General features: G+C 34.3%; 1 protein-coding gene across 1 annotated transcript in view; it reads right to left on the reverse strand.

Moving 5' to 3' along the window:
- LOC136030688 (kinesin-like protein KIF20A) overlaps positions 1-15,635 on the reverse strand; it is a 32,626-nt gene extending 16,991 nt beyond the window's left edge. Inside the window, exons 1-3 of the mRNA XM_065709755.1 lie at positions 15,406-15,635; positions 5,575-5,832; positions 1,122-1,222 (exon numbers count right to left, since the gene is read on the reverse strand). Coding sequence (XP_065565827.1) covers positions 1,122-1,222; positions 5,575-5,832; positions 15,406-15,525 — 479 coding nt within the window. The 5' untranslated portion in view covers positions 15,526-15,635. The remainder of the gene's footprint in view (positions 1-1,121; positions 1,223-5,574; positions 5,833-15,405) is intronic.
- Between the last annotated feature and the right edge of the window lie 4,445 nt (positions 15,636-20,080).

A 20,080-nucleotide genomic window follows, 5' to 3' on the forward strand; every position in this document is an offset into this window, starting at 1 on the left:
TAGAACATGTTTCATGTTTGTGAACTAGAAAAATGTCGAAGAAAACACTAACATAACAATAAAATATTGGAAAACTACTGCCCAATGACCTATTCTGTCATCAATTCAAACTCAATATTCGCCAACGTGAGGATTTTGTCACTGAAGATACACTCCACTACCCCCTTAATTTCCTCCTTGAAAGCCTTCAGGGATTCTTATTACCGGATATATTTTCGTTAAAACACGTTAAAATAAGTTTAAAATTTCAAAGAACTCCAATTGAATTTTAAGTTATAACGATATAATGGCAAAAATGAAAAAAAAAGAATTTTTTTTTACAAAAATTATTTCTAATCGAAAACAGCGACCCTTTGAGGCAAAAAAAGTTTACTAGCTTCTACCTCCCCATCTACTCAACAGACAAATCGATAAAGAAAGCTAAGATAAACTTGGTATCATCTCTTTTAAGCTTGCTAAAATTTAAGGCGTGAGGCTATGGGGGAAACTTAATACCATCTTGTGCTCTGCTCCAGGAGAATTCTGTGAAGAAAACGTTAAAAGATATAAAATACCGAATAATGTAGCCTGATATCCAGCCTTCACATGGCGTGGATAATGTCAATAAGGTTTTACGAAAAGTGAAGCTTTTAAGTCGTAAGGCCACATATACAAAAGTTTAATATTCCAAAGAATTCGGGTTTCTCTGCATATATTTCTTTGACTTTTCTTAAAAGAAAAAGGAATTGTTCTGTTTAAAAACAGTTTTATTAACTTTCAGAATGATTCCTAGCTTATTTTTGCTAGACTTTATCAAAGGATGTGAACACTACAGATCGAGTTTTTTTAGTGTTGGAATTTACAAAGGATTTTGTTAAAACGGCTAAAGTTATATTAAAATACAAAAATATAAATATATTAAAATATATCTAATACAAATAAATTGAAAAATATATGTATATTAAATTTGATATTAAAGTTGTATTATAATACAACTTTACACAATTTCGTAGAAGCTAAATGAGCAGGTTATAAGCCGTTTCCCCCTCTCTCCCCTAAAAATTTCATGGCTAACAAGATCTAAGTTGTGTCCAGGACAAGAGTAAAGATAATATGAACGTTCATCCTTGACAACAGCTTACCTTTCTGGTTTTAAATACTGTCCAATACTCAAAGTTGGTCCCAGTGAGTTGAAAATTACGTCGATTGATCGTGGAAGAATACCAATATCTTTGGTAGTACCCTGTAAAAGATGTGTTATTACTAATTTACTAGTTATTTTTATTTTATTTTACTTCCATTATGTTTTATTTTTTTTTATTTACTATTATTACTAAATTTGCCAGGAACTCAATAGACTTACCGGCTCAAGTGATATCTTAACGATAACTAAAAATAGAAGTTCAAAAAAGATGTAGCTACAAAAATTACAGACAACAGAGTTCATATTCAATTTTTATTCTTATTTCTTTACACACATATACACACACACATATACACACACACACATATGCACACACACACACATATATACACACACACACATATACACACACAGGGAAGTATATTTGCACATTAAGGGGGAGGGGGTAGCCTGACCGAAACTAACCTACCTCCTCCCCCTAGTGTGCAAATATTTAGCCCCAATTATGTAACTCTAATGTATTCTTTCACATATCTCTTGTTTTCCACTGAGCGTAAGCTAATTGTTTCTTAATACTGACAGATAAAACCGATTTATTCTCGAGTTTTACATAGCCTAAACTTGAGTGATGGAGGTATGATACATAAGCATCCTTTAATCTATAAGATTAATATAATCTGCCTAAAACCTTAGAAAAAAGAAAATCAGAATCAAAACTAAATTGCAGAAAATAAGAGAAAGTGGTATCATCTTAAAGGGTCCATTTAATCTTTGAACAAAACGACGGTTATATTCTAAAAGAGTATAAAAAAGGTCTCAAGTGGCATGTTCATATAATTTATAGCTCGATAATAAAAATATCTCCAAATTTATCACAAAATTCCCTTCCCCCTCTCTGCATAGGTACTATGCTTTCCCTTTTTCATTTTAGAATATTGTTTTCAATCCTGGCTAAATCTCTTATGTTTTCAGACCTTATATTGATTTTACTCAGGAATCAGAATCAGGAATCATTCACTTATAGAATCAGGTAGTGCTGATTCTCCGCTTTACACAACACTTCCACTCTAGTCAACTTTCAAGCCCCCCCCCCCCCATTTAAATCCCTCTAAAGCGCAAATGGTGCTTACTGTATAAAACAAGAATTCGTCCCACAGAGTACTTTTTTCTCTTTCTTTTTTCTGAAGAGTCTTTGCTCATAGCGCAAAAAAAGAAACGAAAAAAGAAAAAGCCTTCCGTTTTTTTTTTCTCTTGAGAAAAAGGAAAAAAGGGAAAGTAATGCTCGTCTACGCTGAGGGCTTTTCATCCAGTTTTCCACAAAATGGAGTCAATGGATTATTGCAGTTCGTCCGGGTACTTGAACCTTTTCTTCTCTGATAATACTGAACAGAGTGCCACAATCACAGATCGCAGCTATTGATGGCCCTATGATAAATACATCTAATAGTCGATCAGATATTAAATATTTCAAATGATTTATTTGGGAAAACTTTAGGATATCCTTCTACTGAGGTATATTAGAGACAAAACTTAAGAAAATTATGAATTATTACACTCAAAACTTCGTGACCAGGAAATAGCTAAAAGGAGGAAGTACGTCCAATCCCTTTTTGGTGACAATTAACCTACAGGTTTCCAAAGTGGCTGTTATTTATGATTAATGTGATAATGATGAAGCATAAGGATTATGGTTAATATGAAGGAGCATAAACAAAGCAATATAGCGTTTCCGAATCTGAAAACAGAGAGACGGAAAAATGAAAGAAAAGGAACATCGATGCTTCTGCATTCAAAGTTTTCCTTCCGTTTTTTATTGATTTATTTTCTTTTTTTGAAAAAATTTCTTTTTGGTGAAAAAGCGCTTTTTTGAAAAAAAATCCTAGTTTTGCTAAAAGTGTCACGTTTACCGACAAGCGCCACTTAAAAAAAAGAGCCAAAGTGGCACGAAAGTGTCAGCCATGGTAACCCTGGGTTAGAATTACACTGAACGTAAACCTGTTCAAATAAAATTCTTTACCAGGAGTCACAAGAGAATCTTTGATGAAATGGTATAATCTTATAAACATTATGCTTTTACTAGCATAGGAAGAAAGGTTAGTAATTCAATGATCTATGTCTGGTTTTTGATGTGTAGTAAATAATTGAGACAAAACTTTGGAAAGAAGTAAAAAACTTGTGTCAAATTAACTCAGATTAAGAGTTACTAGGGATGGATTGTCACTTATGATAAATCCCTAGGGGTGGCAGTAGTGAACGAAAGGAAATTTTTGAGGAGCCAACTTTTTTTTCGAGAAGGCAGATTTCTTGGGAAATCCTAAAAAATTGGGGAATAGTGGAAGCACTGGTGTTTTCAGATACAATCTGCCAAAAATTTTAGTAGGCCATGAAAACTGTCAAGTAGCATTACTACTATGCCACCCCACCTTTTTCGTGGCGGAACACAACTTGTGATTTGACAGCTTTTCTTTTAACAAAAATTATTTTTATATGTAAAAAATGGTATTTTCAGATAAAATCTTGCAACAAATTTTAGTGGGCCATGAAAACTGCAAAGTAGCATTGCTACTTTGCTACCAAATTTGCTGCCCAATTTTGCTACCAAATTTGCTACCCAATTTTTTGCACGGTGGAGCACAACTTGTGTTTCGAAAGCTTTTCTTTGAGCAACAATAATTTTTACGTGTAAGACCGGTATTTTCAGACAAAGTCTGCCAACATATTTTACAAGGCAATGGAAATTACCAAGTAGCATTGCTACTATGCTACCCACTTTTTGCACGACGGGGTATAAACATTGTTTTTATACGTAAAAATGGTATTTTCAGATAAAATCTGCCAACAAATTTGAAAACTGTCAAGTAGCATTGCTACTTTGCTACCCGACAATTTGCACAGCGGCACAACATACAGTACTTGATCTAGGCAATAAACAGAAACCTAAATCAATGCCCTCATATATTTTTTGCGTCATACAAACAAAAATATTGATGGAAGATAGCCAAGTGTTGTTCGCTACTGATCTCCTAAGCGTTAAATTTAAACTAATCAAAAATGTGGGCTAAGCTATGATTAAGCTAAGTAATTATGAATATACTTAATCTAAAACCAACTAAATTTTCTGAAAAATAACAATGGTCAAACCAGGTTTTGTTCGTCAAGAGTCTAGTAATTTATGAGTACTTCAACAAGTACACCATACATATATTAAGGTTAACGTAAGGAGAGCGCCAATAAGAAACAAAAAATCACTAAGGTACAAAATGAAAGAAGAATATGTTTGAAAACAATCATGTGTATAAAAGCAGTCACAATTCTAGAATAAATGGTTATCTGAATAATTTCGTAGGTCTGTCCTTTGTCAGAAAAAAAAAACATGTCAGAAACAAGGAAGTTTTCATTTTCCCAACCTCTTTTGTCCCTTCAAAGAGGCTGAAAAACAATAATGATAATAAATCAACTGTTACTTAATTGCTATAACATAAACTACTGTCAAAGCCTAACTACTTAAAGTGTACTGTAACTACAAATGTCAAACAGTTACAACAGATGGCTCACAAAATAAATATATTGACCTATCCTGGCATTAATCTTGGCAACTACAAATATCAAAGAGTTATAACATATGGCTCACAAAATAAATATATTGACCTATCCTGACATTAATCTTGGCAACTACAAATGTCAAAGAGTTATAACATATGGCTCACAAAATAAATATATTGACCTATCCTGGCATTAATCTTGACAACTACAAATGTCAAAGAGTTATAACATATGGCTCACAAAATAAATATATTGACCTATCCTGGCATTAATCTTGGCAACTACAAATGTCAAAGAGTTATAACATATGGCTCACAAAATAAATATATTGACCTATCCTGGCATTAATCTTGGCAACTACAAATGTCAAAGAGTTATAACATATGGCTCACAAAATAAAATATTGACATATCCTGGCAACTACAAATGCCAAAGAGTTACAAAATATGGCTCACAAAATAGAATATTGACCTATCCTGGCTTTAATCCTGGCAACTAAAAATGTCAAAGAGTTACAACATATGGTTCACAAAATAGAATATTGACTTAACCTGGCATTAATCCTGGCAACTACAAATGTCGAAGAGTTACAACATATGGCTTACAAAATAAACCTATTGACCTATCCTGGCAACTACAAATGCCAAAGAGTTACAATATACGGCTCACAAAATAAACATATTGACCTAACTTGGCATTAATGCAAAATGGAGATTTAATATCCCTTTTGTCTGACTCTTTCTAGCCATTTCTCTCTTTATTGGGATTAAACTTTGTTCCCCTTCTTCTCTCTCTGTCACTCAGCTAAGTGTTTGACTAGTAAACCAGACATAAACATAAAGATAGAATTTTTTTTTCTTTATCCCTCCCCATACTCTATCCCTTTAAATGAGGTTAAATTTAATTACCTGCATTGTAAACGTCTTTCCAGCACTAGTTGCTCCATATGTGAATATCAATGCATCCTCTCCATGTAAAAAATCGGTCACAGGCTCTAAAACGGCCTTGTCAAATACTTCCTTCTGCTTGGTCGTTTCTAGAAGCACTTCACTGAAGTTGAACCGATTTATTCTTTGATTGCCTAGTGACTGAATCGAAATTCCATTCCCTTGTATTTGAAGGCACTTTGATTTGATTTCATTGGTTGGCCTGATTCTGACGAATACCTATAAGCATAGTAAAAATACACATCAATTTTTATGCTACCATTTTTCTAAAGATGAACTTGAGGGTTGAATCGGATTAAAACTGAGGATAGGAGTGTACAAACTATCCAACATTTGTAAATTAAATCAGTCGAGAGCAGGAATGAGCGATTAATACCAGGTTTTTATCATTGAACCAGCTTAAAATTGAACAGAGTTACATAAAAACCATATAACATACACAAATAAAACGACTTAGACGTAGGGAAAAGTCGTTAAAGCAGATCTGATTTTTGAATCAATTCAAACTTGAATGTAGGAATGTACAAACCATCCAAAATTTAAATTAAAAGGATCTAGAAGTAGGGGAGGTCGCCCATTACTTATAGCATATTTAATTCTTGAATCGGTTTAAAAATGAACACAGATAGGTAAAAACTATCCAAAATATCAAATTAATACGACTGGTCACTTTTCAGAAAAGTTGATTGTCTACCAAAGTGGAATAGACTACAATGGTTGTTCACAAAGGAGCATGAGTTTTAGAACAGAAAAGAAAAACAAAGCGAAGGAAAGTGTTCTATTTCATTGATTAAGAAAATTCTTACACACTATCACTAAAATTGCATGGCCCCTCCTCTAATAGCATCATGATAGTATTTCTAATATGCCTTCCTATTTTTCAGTCCTTTGCAGTACTGGAAAGGGGTAGTCAGAATTTGTGTTCCACTATTGCTTGGGAGGTCAGCCTCTTGGACGAGTCTTATTTCCTTCAAATGCAATTTTGGGTAGTAGGGCTGGGGACACAAGCCGGATGTGTCCTAACCATCGAGTGGGCTGCTTTCATCCCGATCTCTACATTCTAAGCGTTTTCCAAGATTTCCGGTTTCCCCCTCCAATTCTACCAATATCACCGGATCCGGTCAAGATGAAAAATAAGAGCTCTGAAACACGAGATCCTTCTAAATATCAAATTTAATTAAAATCTGATCACCCATTCGCAAGTCAAAAATGCATAATTTTTTCCAAAATTTCCGGTTTCCGCCTCCAACTCCCCCAATGTCACTGGATCCAGTCAGGATTTAAAACAAGGGCTCTGAGACACGAGATCCTTCTAAATATCAAGTTTCATAAAGATCCAATCATCCGTTCGTAAGTAAATATACCTCATGTTTTCTCATTTTCCGAATTACCAAATTAGGTCCCTCCACCAACTCCATCAAAGAGAGTGGATCCGTTCTGGTTATGTCAATCACGTATCTAGTACTTGTGGTTAATCTTCCCACTAAGTTTCATCCCGATCTCTCCACTCTAAGCGTTTTCCAAGATTTCTGGCCCCCACCCAAAATCCCCCGAATGATACTGGATCCGGTCAGGATTTAAAATAAGAGGTCTTAGTTACGAGGTACTTTAAAATATCAAATTTCATTAAGATCCAATCACTCGTTTGTAAGTTAAAAATACCTTATTATTTTAATTTTTTGGATTAATCCCCCCCAGCTCCCCCAAAGAGAGCAGATCGGTTCCAGTTATGTCAATCACATACCTAGGACTTGTGCTTATTTTTCCCACCAAGTTTCATTGATCTCTCCACTCTCAGCGTTTTGAAAGATTTCAGGTTTCCCCTTCAACTCCCCCCAATGTCACCGGATCCGGTCTCAACATTTCCAAAAGTTTAACCTTAATACTCTTGGCTTTTTAAAATGTACCTGGAATCAAACACCCCCTACTTTCCTGGTGATGCAAGCATTGAAAAAGAGCAAAATGCATAATTTACAATCCTTACCATGGGGGCTGTGAGGAATATTGCATCCATGATGATAAATTTGCGAGACCTTTGGACAGTTTTGAACAAAATTGCCTTTTCAAAATTTTGATAAGTGATGAGAGAAGAAAGCATTTAGAAAGAGCGGTGGACTGGTAGCCCTCTGACAGTTCAATATCCCCTGGAATTGTCAGCTTAATACACTTTGCTCTTCCTCAGACATTGATGATATGTCTTTCTGACAATCAGCACGAACACATCGTACTTTATTACGTTTGGCATCCCTCTTCAGAGCTGTGGGGGTTTATGTCATCCGAATAGGGTTTGTTAGTTCAAAATCGAGTATTTTGAACAGCATACCTAATTCAAATTTTGATCAAATATTTTGGATAAGGGGCAACTAAAAAGGCCATGGAAGGGACTTGGCGGCCCTCAAAGTAATTTCCAGCATCCCCCTCAACATGTCCTGAGAGTTGCAAATCAACACCCTCCGTCATTCTTCAAATATTGTAGATCCTCCTTTTTGATAAAGTGGATGTACATACTGCCTTTTGAACTAATATGACATGCCCCTCAACATTGGTCTCAAACTGATAGTCGACAAATTGTTGTGACAGCTGAATCATGAGTTTGCTGAATTCCGTTTTCTTTTGTTAATTTTAAAAACATTTTCTTAATGTTTAATCCACAATTATTGGACACCTGGTAGATTAAAGGAAACACAATCTTCTTTCCAAAAAAATTACATCCCCTCCCAAAAAACCATCCTATAGAGACAAAATTTTGCTATGAACTATGTACAAGTTTGAGGAATTGAAGATTAAAACAGTAGTGACCCCAAAATATGATACATAAGAAATTGCACATTACTGCATATAGGGGGGGGGTGTAGTGGGCTATCACTTTAAATGAAAATACATCAATTTTCTTAATTGAAAGCAGGTGTGTCGAAAATTTGATTTTTTTCAATTAAGGTGGAGGAAGAAATAAATAATATCGAATTTCCTGGAAAACCATAGACAACATTTGGTAGACCTAGGGCCGCCCATTGGGACTAGTTCATTGCCTTGGGTATTTTTGGATTTATCATAGGCTACTGGCGTTTGTGGCTGGCTGTGTTCCTCATTTGGCTTTTGTATGTGCTCCCTTTTACTAGATTCCTCGGATCTCATTGAAAGCCACAATGAAATATGACTCAGTTTTCAAATAAATTGAGTATATCTGAATAATTTCGAAATTTTTGTTGACGGTATTGTAACCTTTATTCATACGCTGAATTTTTCCTCCAAGGAAAACTCAGCTGTTTAACATCATTTCCCGTGTTTGTTTGAACCATATCTCGATTTTCATTTTATAGAAAGCAGGGATGTCCAATTATTATTTTTTTTTTTTATGTAAAGCTTAGACGGTATCATCAAGGTGGTATCCAGGGAGGGGAGGTGTAGGGAGTATTATGTTTAAGTGATAATACCTTAATTTGTGTTGAAAGCAAAGATACCAAAATTTAATTATTATTTTGTATTTAAGGCAGAGACAGTATCCTATCAAGGTGGTATCCAGAGCAACAAGATATGAGATATGGTAGGGAGTGGTCGTATTTATGATAATTTTTTTTTTTTAATTGAAACCCAGAATGTTAAAAAGTTAATTATTTAATGTAAAGCTGAAACGGAATCCTATCAAGGTGGTATCCAGAAGGGGTCGGGGGGCTATCATTTTTAAATGACAATGTCTTTAAATGATAATAACTAGTAGCTATTAGGTGGAGTATCCTATGGAAGCATACTGTCAATTAGTAGAAAAAGTTTCCTTTCAAGTTAGCCCACGCCAAAAATTCTTGTGTATTTTTTTCTTTTTTTGTCTCATTTGTAAAACCTCTGTCTTCTGTTCTAGCAGCAAACTACCCTAAAATTTGTTACTCTGGGAGCAAGGTAGCCTATGTAAATTAAAATATAGAGTAATCATGCCTTAACCCAGAAATATTGTCAGCAGTTAGGGTGTTTCTCATCTCTGTGCTTATTCTAGATGGCTCCTTAGTGAGAAATTGGCTGTGCCTGTTATAACACAGAAAATAAGTACTGCGTTTCCTGTGTTTTTCCTTTAAAAAAGAAATACTTTTCTTTAAAGCACAACAAATCTGAGGATACATTTCAGTACATATCATGCCGGGAATCATGAGGTCAAGTCAATTCTTGCACAAAAACTTCAGGGTCCAGTCAGAGCAGTCAGTTGCTAAATTATTCTCCACTTCAGCAGCCAGAAGAGGAAATATTTCGCTTAGCCACAAGAATAAACACTGGTTCGTCAGAGACATAGCCCTTTAATGTTCCAGAGACTGTCGGCTATTTTCCTTCCTTGAAGGACCAGGTTATGGGACTTTGCAGACAGTATGACATGGTTGCTGACAGAAAAGACCTCCCTAATTCTCGAAATACTGCCAAGGGTGGTGTTGATGACGTTTATGCGTCATTGCATTCTGCTGTTCTTGAGGATATAAAAAACGCCATAGGGGGGCATGATAATCTGGCATTTAACATTTGGACAGATAAGTACTGAAAGCTTTCATATCAAGGATATAGACTACTGTTTTTGACAGCTGAGTTTGAGATAAAAATTTACACTTTTTTAACTATATGTTTTGGAGCTGACCAGAATACAGCTGAAAACATCAGGGAATAAAACAGGCAGGTAGTAAAGACATTCAAACTTTCTGGCAAGACCATGAGGTGGTTTGAGATAAAGGAGCAAATGTGAAGAAAGCTTGCCAACTTTAAAGGGTTTCTTTAGGGACTATTTAGGCCATGGCTTACACAACCTACTGATGGTTGATGGATTTCCAAATGTACAGAAGATTGATTATTTGATCACAAGTGCAATGAGATATAGAGGACTAGAACAGGCAAGGGAGTATGAACTCAAGAACGAAATATCAAAAGAGCAACTCTCTGAATGAAGTGATAGATGTGTGCAACTAAAGCTCTCCTGGATGGTGTTATTGCCAATAAAGCTGGAATATGTGGAGTTCCAAAAAGAATAGACAAAGACTGTTGGTCCAAGATGACTAGGAATGGAAGTAGCTAGGTGAACTTGCCACATTTCTAAGCGTTTTCAGCGACGCTATGGAGGTCATGGAAGGGGAACTGTACTCTATACTTGGAGTAGCTATACTTTGTAGACCAGAATTTGAAGAGTATTTTGTGCACAATGTGTCAGATTCCACAGCAATCAGGATCCTTAAGTAAAGCTGGAAAGAGAAGCTAAACTTCAGGTTTCCTATTGAAGATTCCATGATCAGTGCTGGATTACTTGATTGAAAAATTTCAATTGACAGGGATCCAAGAGAACTTTTTGGTCAAGCTTACCCAGCTTCATGTCAATCAAGAAGATTCTTTGGTTTTCATGCAACCGCCAGCAGACAGCAGTGCAAAATGTGCACTGGAGGAGACCTCCTGTTTCTGTATAATTCCAACAAAAGAGAAACCAGATGCTGATATGGACAAGGAAGCTACTGAGACAACTACAATTGATTCAAAGTCTAGTTTTGCCAATATGGAAGTTTTTTTCTCACTCCTAAAACATTAGCATAAAACACCAATCTGGATTTACCAACTGCTTTCATTTTGATTGCTTTCAAATCAAGGCACAGTAATTGAAGGGATCCCATGTGGTTCTGAAGAATTTTCTTTTGAGGGTATTTGTTTTTGATTATTTTTTTTGTGAGTGCCCTTCATAAATGGGAATGTAAGCCAAGGAACATAAAATGTGATTTTACATTCTGATTCAAATCAATTTATGAAAATGTCAATTTGTTTCCTTTTGAAGCTTTTCAGATAACTCAAATCTCAAATGCCCTTGGTTTGGATTTGCCATATCCAAAACCCCCCAACCAAGCCTGCTGCTAAAGTAAGCTGCTTTATTTAAATTTTTCAAAGTTTAACTGAACTCAAAATTGCCTTTGACACAAGGAACCTATACATTAAGTTTCATTAAAAAATCTTTTCTCCTTTTGAAGTTATCCAAAACCCAGTTTTCAAGGCTCTGATTGGATTCTCAATAAGTCATGAATCCAACATGAAAATATGTGATATTTCAACTCAACATAAACAGGGACCCATCAAACAGTCATCAGACACTGTAAATTGCTTTATTGTAATATTCCCAATTCCATCAGCCTCCTCTACTGTACAATTCTAAGCAATGATGCCTAAATTGAAGCATGACATTATCTTTGATTCAAGTAATCTGCATTGCAGTATTAATTGCACATAAAATGTTGCAAGAATACTGGCCCAAAGTCAATATGTTACAGAAACTGCTGATATCTGCAACCTTGAAGAATAGTTGAATTATGACATGCTCTTGCTGATGATACTGATGCTCCTTATTTTTATTTTTCAAGCGATGACTTTCTTTGACATTTTTCCTGGCTGAAGGAACATTGCCAAACAATGAAGGCTGAAAAAGTGGCCAAGGGGGCTATTTAAAAAAGGAGAAGGAAGTTGAGAAGAACTGGAAACAATCAGGAATCGAATTGCACTGTTCTTTACCGTTTAAAAACATGGGAAGAAACTGGAGATGATAGTGACTGCAACACTCTTCAGTTTGGGAGAAAATTGTAATAAAATTATGTACAATGCCACACTTGCCAGAAAGTTATTGTCTATTAGTCACATAGTTATATAATTATAGCCATATCCCAAAGTTCTAATAGACTTCCAAAGTTTGCCTGAAGGAGTTTTTTTCAACTTGCATTAATATTCGAAGTTTTTATCCAGATAATTGACGAATTTTGTTATATGGTATTTGAAGTTTTGTAGGCAGTAATGCTTGATGAAAAAAATACTAGTTTAAAAATTAGTTATGTTAAAAATAGATAGATAGTCTATACTTGAACTATTACGCAAGGGTTCTGAAATGCCAAAACCATTTTGTTTCTACCAGATTTCTACGTCTAATGATATATAACAAAGAAAACCAGTGTCCAGACAGTGACTTACAAAGTTTTTAACTCATGAAAGGCCTGAATTTCTTATAAATTAAAGCTGGGATTTGAGAAAGACTGATAAAAACATTAATGTGTATGTTCAACATTGATTGCACTAGCAGCATGTCACAGACATCTCACCAGCAGCAACTGTGTGCCATTGCTGCTATTTTTGGTCCTGCTGCCACCAGTCTTTTCTTATTTACATGGTACTGGGGTCTAATTACAGCCATATAAAACACAAACCCCATTTTTGTGCTAATTAACTGTTTAAGATACAGTCAGGTCAGGAATAGTCCAAATTGACTATTCCCTCTTATTTTATTAAGATATCAGTAGGCCTACAATATTTTACTATTATACTGTCTGGCTGCATCTATTATCTATGACCTCTACTTTGTATTCCTTAATTCGTGTTTTAATGCTTTCTCTACTTTCTTTACATTCCTCTTATTTTATATAATCTATTGCTAAAATAATTCTTGTGCAAGCTCCCCCTCTCTAATATGCAAAAACCCATTAAATACTTCTAAGGTATTTTATCATATGGTATTCTATCATATGGTATTAAATGACTAGAAAATACATCTTGGATTGTGGTAGCCTATAGATATAAATGAAATGATCCTTACTTTTGGTCATCACAGAATGTATCTTACAAATAGAAGAAAGACTACATTCTAATTTTATAATTGTGATTTCAAATGATATTACTCTCTTTTGTTATTAGATCTAGCTTATAAATCTTCTTTCCCCGGGGAGAATTGTAGTGCATAGGCTAGCCTAATTGTCTTTTTCTTTTTATGGATATTTTCTTGAGTAGTGTTTATATTAACAGATTAGTCAGATAGCTAAGAAACAAACTTATATCTATAGGCAGAATTGCATCTTGAATCGAAATTTAACATTATTTGTGTTAGAAATGAACTTTTATCTCATCCCTGTATATACCAATTAAATAAAAAAAACATTTTTTTTTCTGAAAGTAAGGAGCAACATTAAAACTTAAAACTAGCAGATATTACTCCATGTATGAAAGGGGCTGTTCCTCCCTCAACTTCCCACTCTTTACACTAAAAGTCTACTCTTCTCTCAATTCTACTTTATTAAACAGTAAGTAACTTTAACATTTCTCCTAGTTTTGATGAGATGATTTTGAGAAAAGGGATGGGAGAGAAGGCCTAGTTGCCCTCCAATTTTTTGGTTACTTAAAAAGGCAACTATAATTTTTAATGAACATTTTTATTAGTAAAAAATATACATAACTTACAAATTAACTTACATAACAAACTTCTATATTTGTATATTTTTATTATATATATGAGGGGGTTTGCCCCCTCATTAATACCTCACTTTTTAAACTAAAGCTTTAATTTTGTCCCAATTCTTTAAGATTGACCCCTGAATCACAAAGGCTGTAGAACAAATAGTTCAAATTACTAAAAAATACTTTTGCATAAAGAGCAAGCTATTTAGGAAGAGATGGATCCCCCAAATGCATAGTAATCTCCATTCATTTTAAGTTTTAATGCTGGTCCTTATGATTAGCTGAAAAAACTTTTTCATACTTATTTTTTCACAATAATGCTAGAGAATCCTGCACCAACTTCATTGAATTTCTCTTCTCCCATGACAAATTCCTCCAAGGGAAATCCTCCCATGTAGCCCTCTCCCCTCAACCCCCCCCCCAAACCAATAAATCATCCTGAAAAGGTATGTACACTTCCAAATAATCATTACTGTATATAAATGCTGGTCAAAGTTTGTAACTTGCAGCCCCTCCCCTAGGGACTGTGGGGGAGCAAGTCAGCCCCAAAGACACAGTTATTATGTTTTTTGACTATGCTGAACAAGACGGCTATCTCAAAATTTTGATCTGTTGACTTTGGGGAAAAAATGAGCATGGAAGGGGGCCTAGGTGCCCTCTAATTTTTTCATCACTTAAAAAGGCCACTAGAACTTCTAATTTTTGTTAGAATGAGCCCTCCCTCAAGAATTCTAGGACCACTTGGTCAGTACAATCACCCCTAGAGAAAAAAAAACAAACAAATAAACATGTACATATGATTGGTCTTCTGGCAAAAAATACTAAGTTTGATATTTTTGTAGATAAGAGCTTGAAACTTCTACAGTAGGGTTCTCTGATATGCAGAATGCAATGGTGTGATTTTGTTTAGATTGTATGACTTTTAGTGGATGTTTCCCCCTATTTTCCAAAACAATGCAAATTTTCTCAGGCTCATTACTCTTAATGAGTAAGAATAAATTTGATAAAAACTTGTATATTTAAAATTTTCATAAAAATTCAATTCTTTTGATAGGCTATGTCTGTTGGTATCAAAATTGTTTTTTAGAGTTTCATTTACTATTGAGCTGGGTTGCTCCTTACTAAAGTTTGTTACCATGAACTGTTTGATTCATAATATAGGCCTATTCTGATTATTGGTAGCCTATATAAGCATATTTTCACATTAAGGGCAGGGTTAGGTGGCAAAGCTCATTCCTAATGTAAATGAATGTTAAGATTGGATTTAGGATGCAATTCTGAATACAGAGGTGAGGGTGGACATCACCCCACCACCTAATGTGCCACCTAATAGACCTATGACCCCTAAATTAGAATATACCTATAGAGGTGGGAGTGAAGTTCCTTTCTCACCCAATTGAATGTTAAATTTGGATTTGGGATACAATTCTGACAAGCCTGTAGAGGTTATGTTTGTTTCTTAGCTATCTGAATAATCCATTAGTAAAAATATTATTACACCCCTTGGAATCTGGCAATAGGTCTAGGCTCCATAAGAAATAATATTTCAACAATTAAAAGCGCTAGAATTTGACTTACCTTAACTTTTTCAGCCTCTTCAAAAGCTTCTTTCATGTTTCTTTTTGGGTTTCCTTTAAAAATGCTAGAGAATGTAATCTCAGAGGCAGCATGTTTTTGCTCCAAATATGTTTTTTCCATTTCAAGTCAGCCTAAAATTTTCTGTAAATGATATACTTCTGTATGTTTTAACGATATACACTTAAAAAAATAGTTACAATTGACTTAACGTCTACTATTTTTAAACATTAGTTTTTCGACGTTGAATTATTTAAATTCATTTAAGTTTACTTCTATGCTACGCTGCCAGTTATGTCCAAATACCGTGAGAAACATCGAAAAACTCAGACAAGCGCGGAAATAAACAAGAACGAAACCTGGCACTGACCAGATTGTCACCGTGGATTTGGTAAATAATTATCCTTTTTCTTAAATGAAAGCAGACCGAATTCAACTGTTATGTCGAATCCATATTGTTTTTTCGTCCTGTGCAATATTGCAGAGGATATCTGCTTAATTTACTTAACATAAATTGTAATTTCACTTTGCTCACGTAACTAGTGAGTATTGCTACTTAGGAAGTATCCGTAACGAGTATCCTAATGCTACTTAGAAAGTTAAGCATTTTTCGGCTTAGTCATGATAACAGATGGCTCCCTTTTTTTCTATGTATTTAATTATTGTATTTTTTTCTTATCGTATTTTTCTCTAATTATTAGCGGCAAACTATAGTGATATACTCAAAGTTTTTAAGAGGGTTTTCGTGTTTACTGATAGGCTCTAAATAAAACTATAGAGGCCAAATTCTACAACAATTTGTGATAAGGTTTTGACAAATACAAGAAGTTTTGCCAAGTTTCAGGATAGAATAAATAGTAGCAATAGGAAGAATTTGACCTTCTATGCATCTAACTAATTCTAATAGACTGTAGGTATGGCTAATCTCGCTTCATTTATTAAAAAAAAAAACACTATATTTTTAGGTACTAGTGATCGTTACATTATGAAATTGTAACATTAAAAATTAGTATGGAATTTTTTAATTGCATGAGTTGAAACTTGTTTCACTATAATTGTAAACAGGGGCAGCAATTGATAAAAAAGTGTTGGCTAGGTGGATGTAGCCAGTATGCATTTTTTTTCTTTTATCTAGCCGAGAGGCATTTTTTCTTTTATTGACTTTTTTAACAAAATTCAAAATGTTTGCTAATTCCTAAAAGTTATTTTTAGAATAATGAGGATAGTACATATGTTTGAATGTGAACGGAAAAATATCGATTGGAATAGACCCTAGCAAAATCACGTAATTTACGCTACTTAATACTTACGATAGTGAATATCCGGATAAATTAGTTGCACTTTTATATTGATGGCGCCGCTGTGATTACTATTTGAAAGTTTTTGCTTTTTCATGATATGATGTTATTCGCTTTTTAATTCATGTAACACCTATCTAACTTTAGACAGATCAAAGACAACGATGCTAACTACGTCTCAACGAGCAATTTCATTTAAGAAGTGTTCATTCTCACTGATATAACATGATCTACGGTTCAGAGTTCTGAAAATAATTTGACAGTCCCAAGCACACAACAGTTTCAAACCCACATGAAAATATATATTACATAGAATTAACTATTTATTAGTGACACGTAAGAATTATTTTTAGTTGAAATTCTCAGACAATTATTCAATAAAACCTTAAGCTGTTTTTTATAAAATAAATTTTGCTACTTATTCTTTCACGGGATAAAAGGCCCAAAAACTCCTTTGGTATCTTTAACTAAGAATTTTTTGAAAGTATTTTACGTTTCTGAGAGTATTATATCAAATATTAAGAAGCGTTTTGTTAAACTCAGAAAAAGCTTAATAAACTCAGAAAAAGGCCAAACCATTGTAAACAAATCAAAACAAAGAAGAAGAGCTATACACACCATAAAAATTCCGAAGTTTGGCGTAAGAAATTGATTAAAAAAAAACATTGTTGATTGTATAAAAATCTATTGACTGCAAAAGAAATTTTTTTCTACTAAAGAGATATTCCAGCTTATCATTATTTTATACTTTCTGGAAATAGTAATTGTTTTGCATGTCGCATAATTTGATTTGCAGTTTCCGGGCTCAAACCATTCTACTAAAAGTATGTTAACTATTTATTATATCATCGATAAGGCTGTTTTTTTATTCAGAAAGCACTAGTATGTAAATGTCAAACTTTGGTGAGAAGAGAAATAAATAAGAAATTTGGGCGGCCACAATAGAGCAAGGGACCGTGTCCCTTGAAAATTGATATACAAAGTACTCTTCAGAAAACCACAGCCATTGTTTTCTATACGATAAATTTGGAACAAAAGAAAAAAAATTAAGTTGTTCATAATAGTGAGTGGTAAGTGAAGATTGAACCATGTTAAAATCCATTAATACTACTATTGCTACTAGTAACTATGTGCAACACCAATCCACCTGATGTTGGCACAGCTACACAAACACTCCTCCATCGTAATCTTTTCAAATCATCCCTCTTTACACCCTCCTAAGAAATTTATATTTTCGCTGAATCCCTCCTAACTAACTAATCCAGGGATTATCTGCTTTTTGTGCCTAGATTATTGGCGTAAAGGGACGATCTTTGGTAATCTGTTATTTGTCTTCCCCAGAGTATTGCCCAACCATTTCAACCTTTCTTTCATCATTTCTAGAAATTGAAATTTCATCAACTTTTCTAGAAATTAGAATGCATCCACTTTTTTTATCACGGTCTGTTGTTTGAAATATGGTCAGTTAGACGGGTGCACAAAATGATCTTTAGGCAATTCCTTTGGAAAGTATTTAACAAATCCTCTTTTGTGATTCGGAGTGCTACCTTTCAGAGCCATACTGACCACTGTTATCGCTGTTGATTCTAATATCATAATATAATTTCACCGACTTATGTTCATGATCTACGAAACTTTTTTGAATTGTGAAGTAGAAATTTAGGCCTTTGCTATTCTGTTTTTGACATTTTCATTTTATCTATGAAATTTTTTCTAATAATTCCATCTAGGTAAGTGAAGTTGTCGATTTGATCAATCTTACTTCTATGCCGTCAGTTATGAAGCGAACTGTTCTTCGCTCCAAGCTTTGTAAACTGCATCTCAAAGTCTAAAAAGTATAGTAATGCTAAATAATTTCATTCCCTTTTAGCCTAAAATGTCTTCTCTTACCCCTTACTTGAAGTTTCTTTTATTTTGTATGAAAAAATCAAGTGTTTTTTCATTGATAGGTTTTTTTCTTCTTTTTAGCCTAAAATTTGTTCTCTTACCCCTTACCTTTCACAAAAATTTTATGAGTGCCCTTTCTGTTTCTTTTTACCTTGGTATTTTTACTTTCTCATTATTCAATACTGAGTTTCTTGAGTTACAACAGATTATCCAATATCTATGCCTGATATCAGGTTTTTTCAACTACTCTACACGATACGGTAGTGCCAGTGATTGATCAAGGGGGGAGGGGTGAAGTCCCCATGATATGGATAGAGTTTGACCGAGCATTTATATAAAAAACCACTTCTGACAAAACTTCTTGGTATCCTCTCCACTACATCAATATTAATCCTCTATTCCCCAGTAGGAAGCATCAAAAGACGCTGTATCTAAAACAATTAGGAAAATTATGTATAATATCCTAATTCTACACGTTGAAATTTCAAAATATCTAGCCATCAAGCTCTGTCCTACTTATGCTTCACGTTTGGGAGAACGCGCCTTCAACTGTTAATGCAGGTAGCTTTTTTCTAGCAATAACTTTTCTATTTTGTCACTTAGAGGTTACCCGAGCAATGCATACTTAACCAACTGAACTAAATACCAATTTAAAAATTTCAGCAAAAAAAGGAAACTCCTTGTGAAGGCGGTTTCTTGGCAAGTAATTCCCTACGGTATTTTCTAACATGAAAACAACAAATTAAAGCATACTTGTTGAGATTACTATCCTTTTCAAGTAAAGTTGGCCTTCTTAATCGAGCGTGACAACTATCGTCCTTTGGATAATAAAAAACACGTATTGTTATGAATCAGTCAACCTGTTAACACTTTGTGATTTGTCAGTGTAAAATTGGTTTGTTTAAAAAATGGAGAGACGAAGACTAGTCTCCCCTGACAGTAGATTAAAAGTTTTTTCCAGTTCCTTCAAAAGTGAAAGTTGCAATTCTGTTAACCATACATGAGCTGAAGAGTAGGCTCGAACTAAGACAATCAATTAGGTTAAAAGTTGTTTGTGCCCAGACTGATCCTGTAAGGATACGTCAACCATGACGGAAAACTTATGAAAATCCATTGTTTGATCTTCTATATCCATCCCCGTTGTTCAGATGCTAGGTTTGAGATACTTTGTATCTTCTGTGAAAACAAAATCGAACCTCCTTTTACTGAGGATGAATTTTACGTACCCTACTTTTAGAGATCTAGGGACTTTTGTGGGTTTGTACCATGCATTTATTGGGTTGTTATTGGTTATAAACGTGTATCATCTTATCTGGCATGAATAGATGTTCCTCTTTCATGAATGTGTGGGTCAGGCTGAAGGTAGGGCCTTTATTTTGGTAAGCCCCCTTTTTATTCCAAGTAATACCCATGAAAACTTGCACCGTACAAAAACCTATTTTTGCTAACCAACTAAGATTCCATCCAAAAATTCAAAAATATGAAACCATTTG

Source organism: Artemia franciscana, chromosome 8, assembly GCF_032884065.1.
Source record: "Artemia franciscana chromosome 8, ASM3288406v1, whole genome shotgun sequence".
Lineage (NCBI taxonomy): Eukaryota > Metazoa > Arthropoda > Branchiopoda > Anostraca > Artemiidae > Artemia > Artemia franciscana.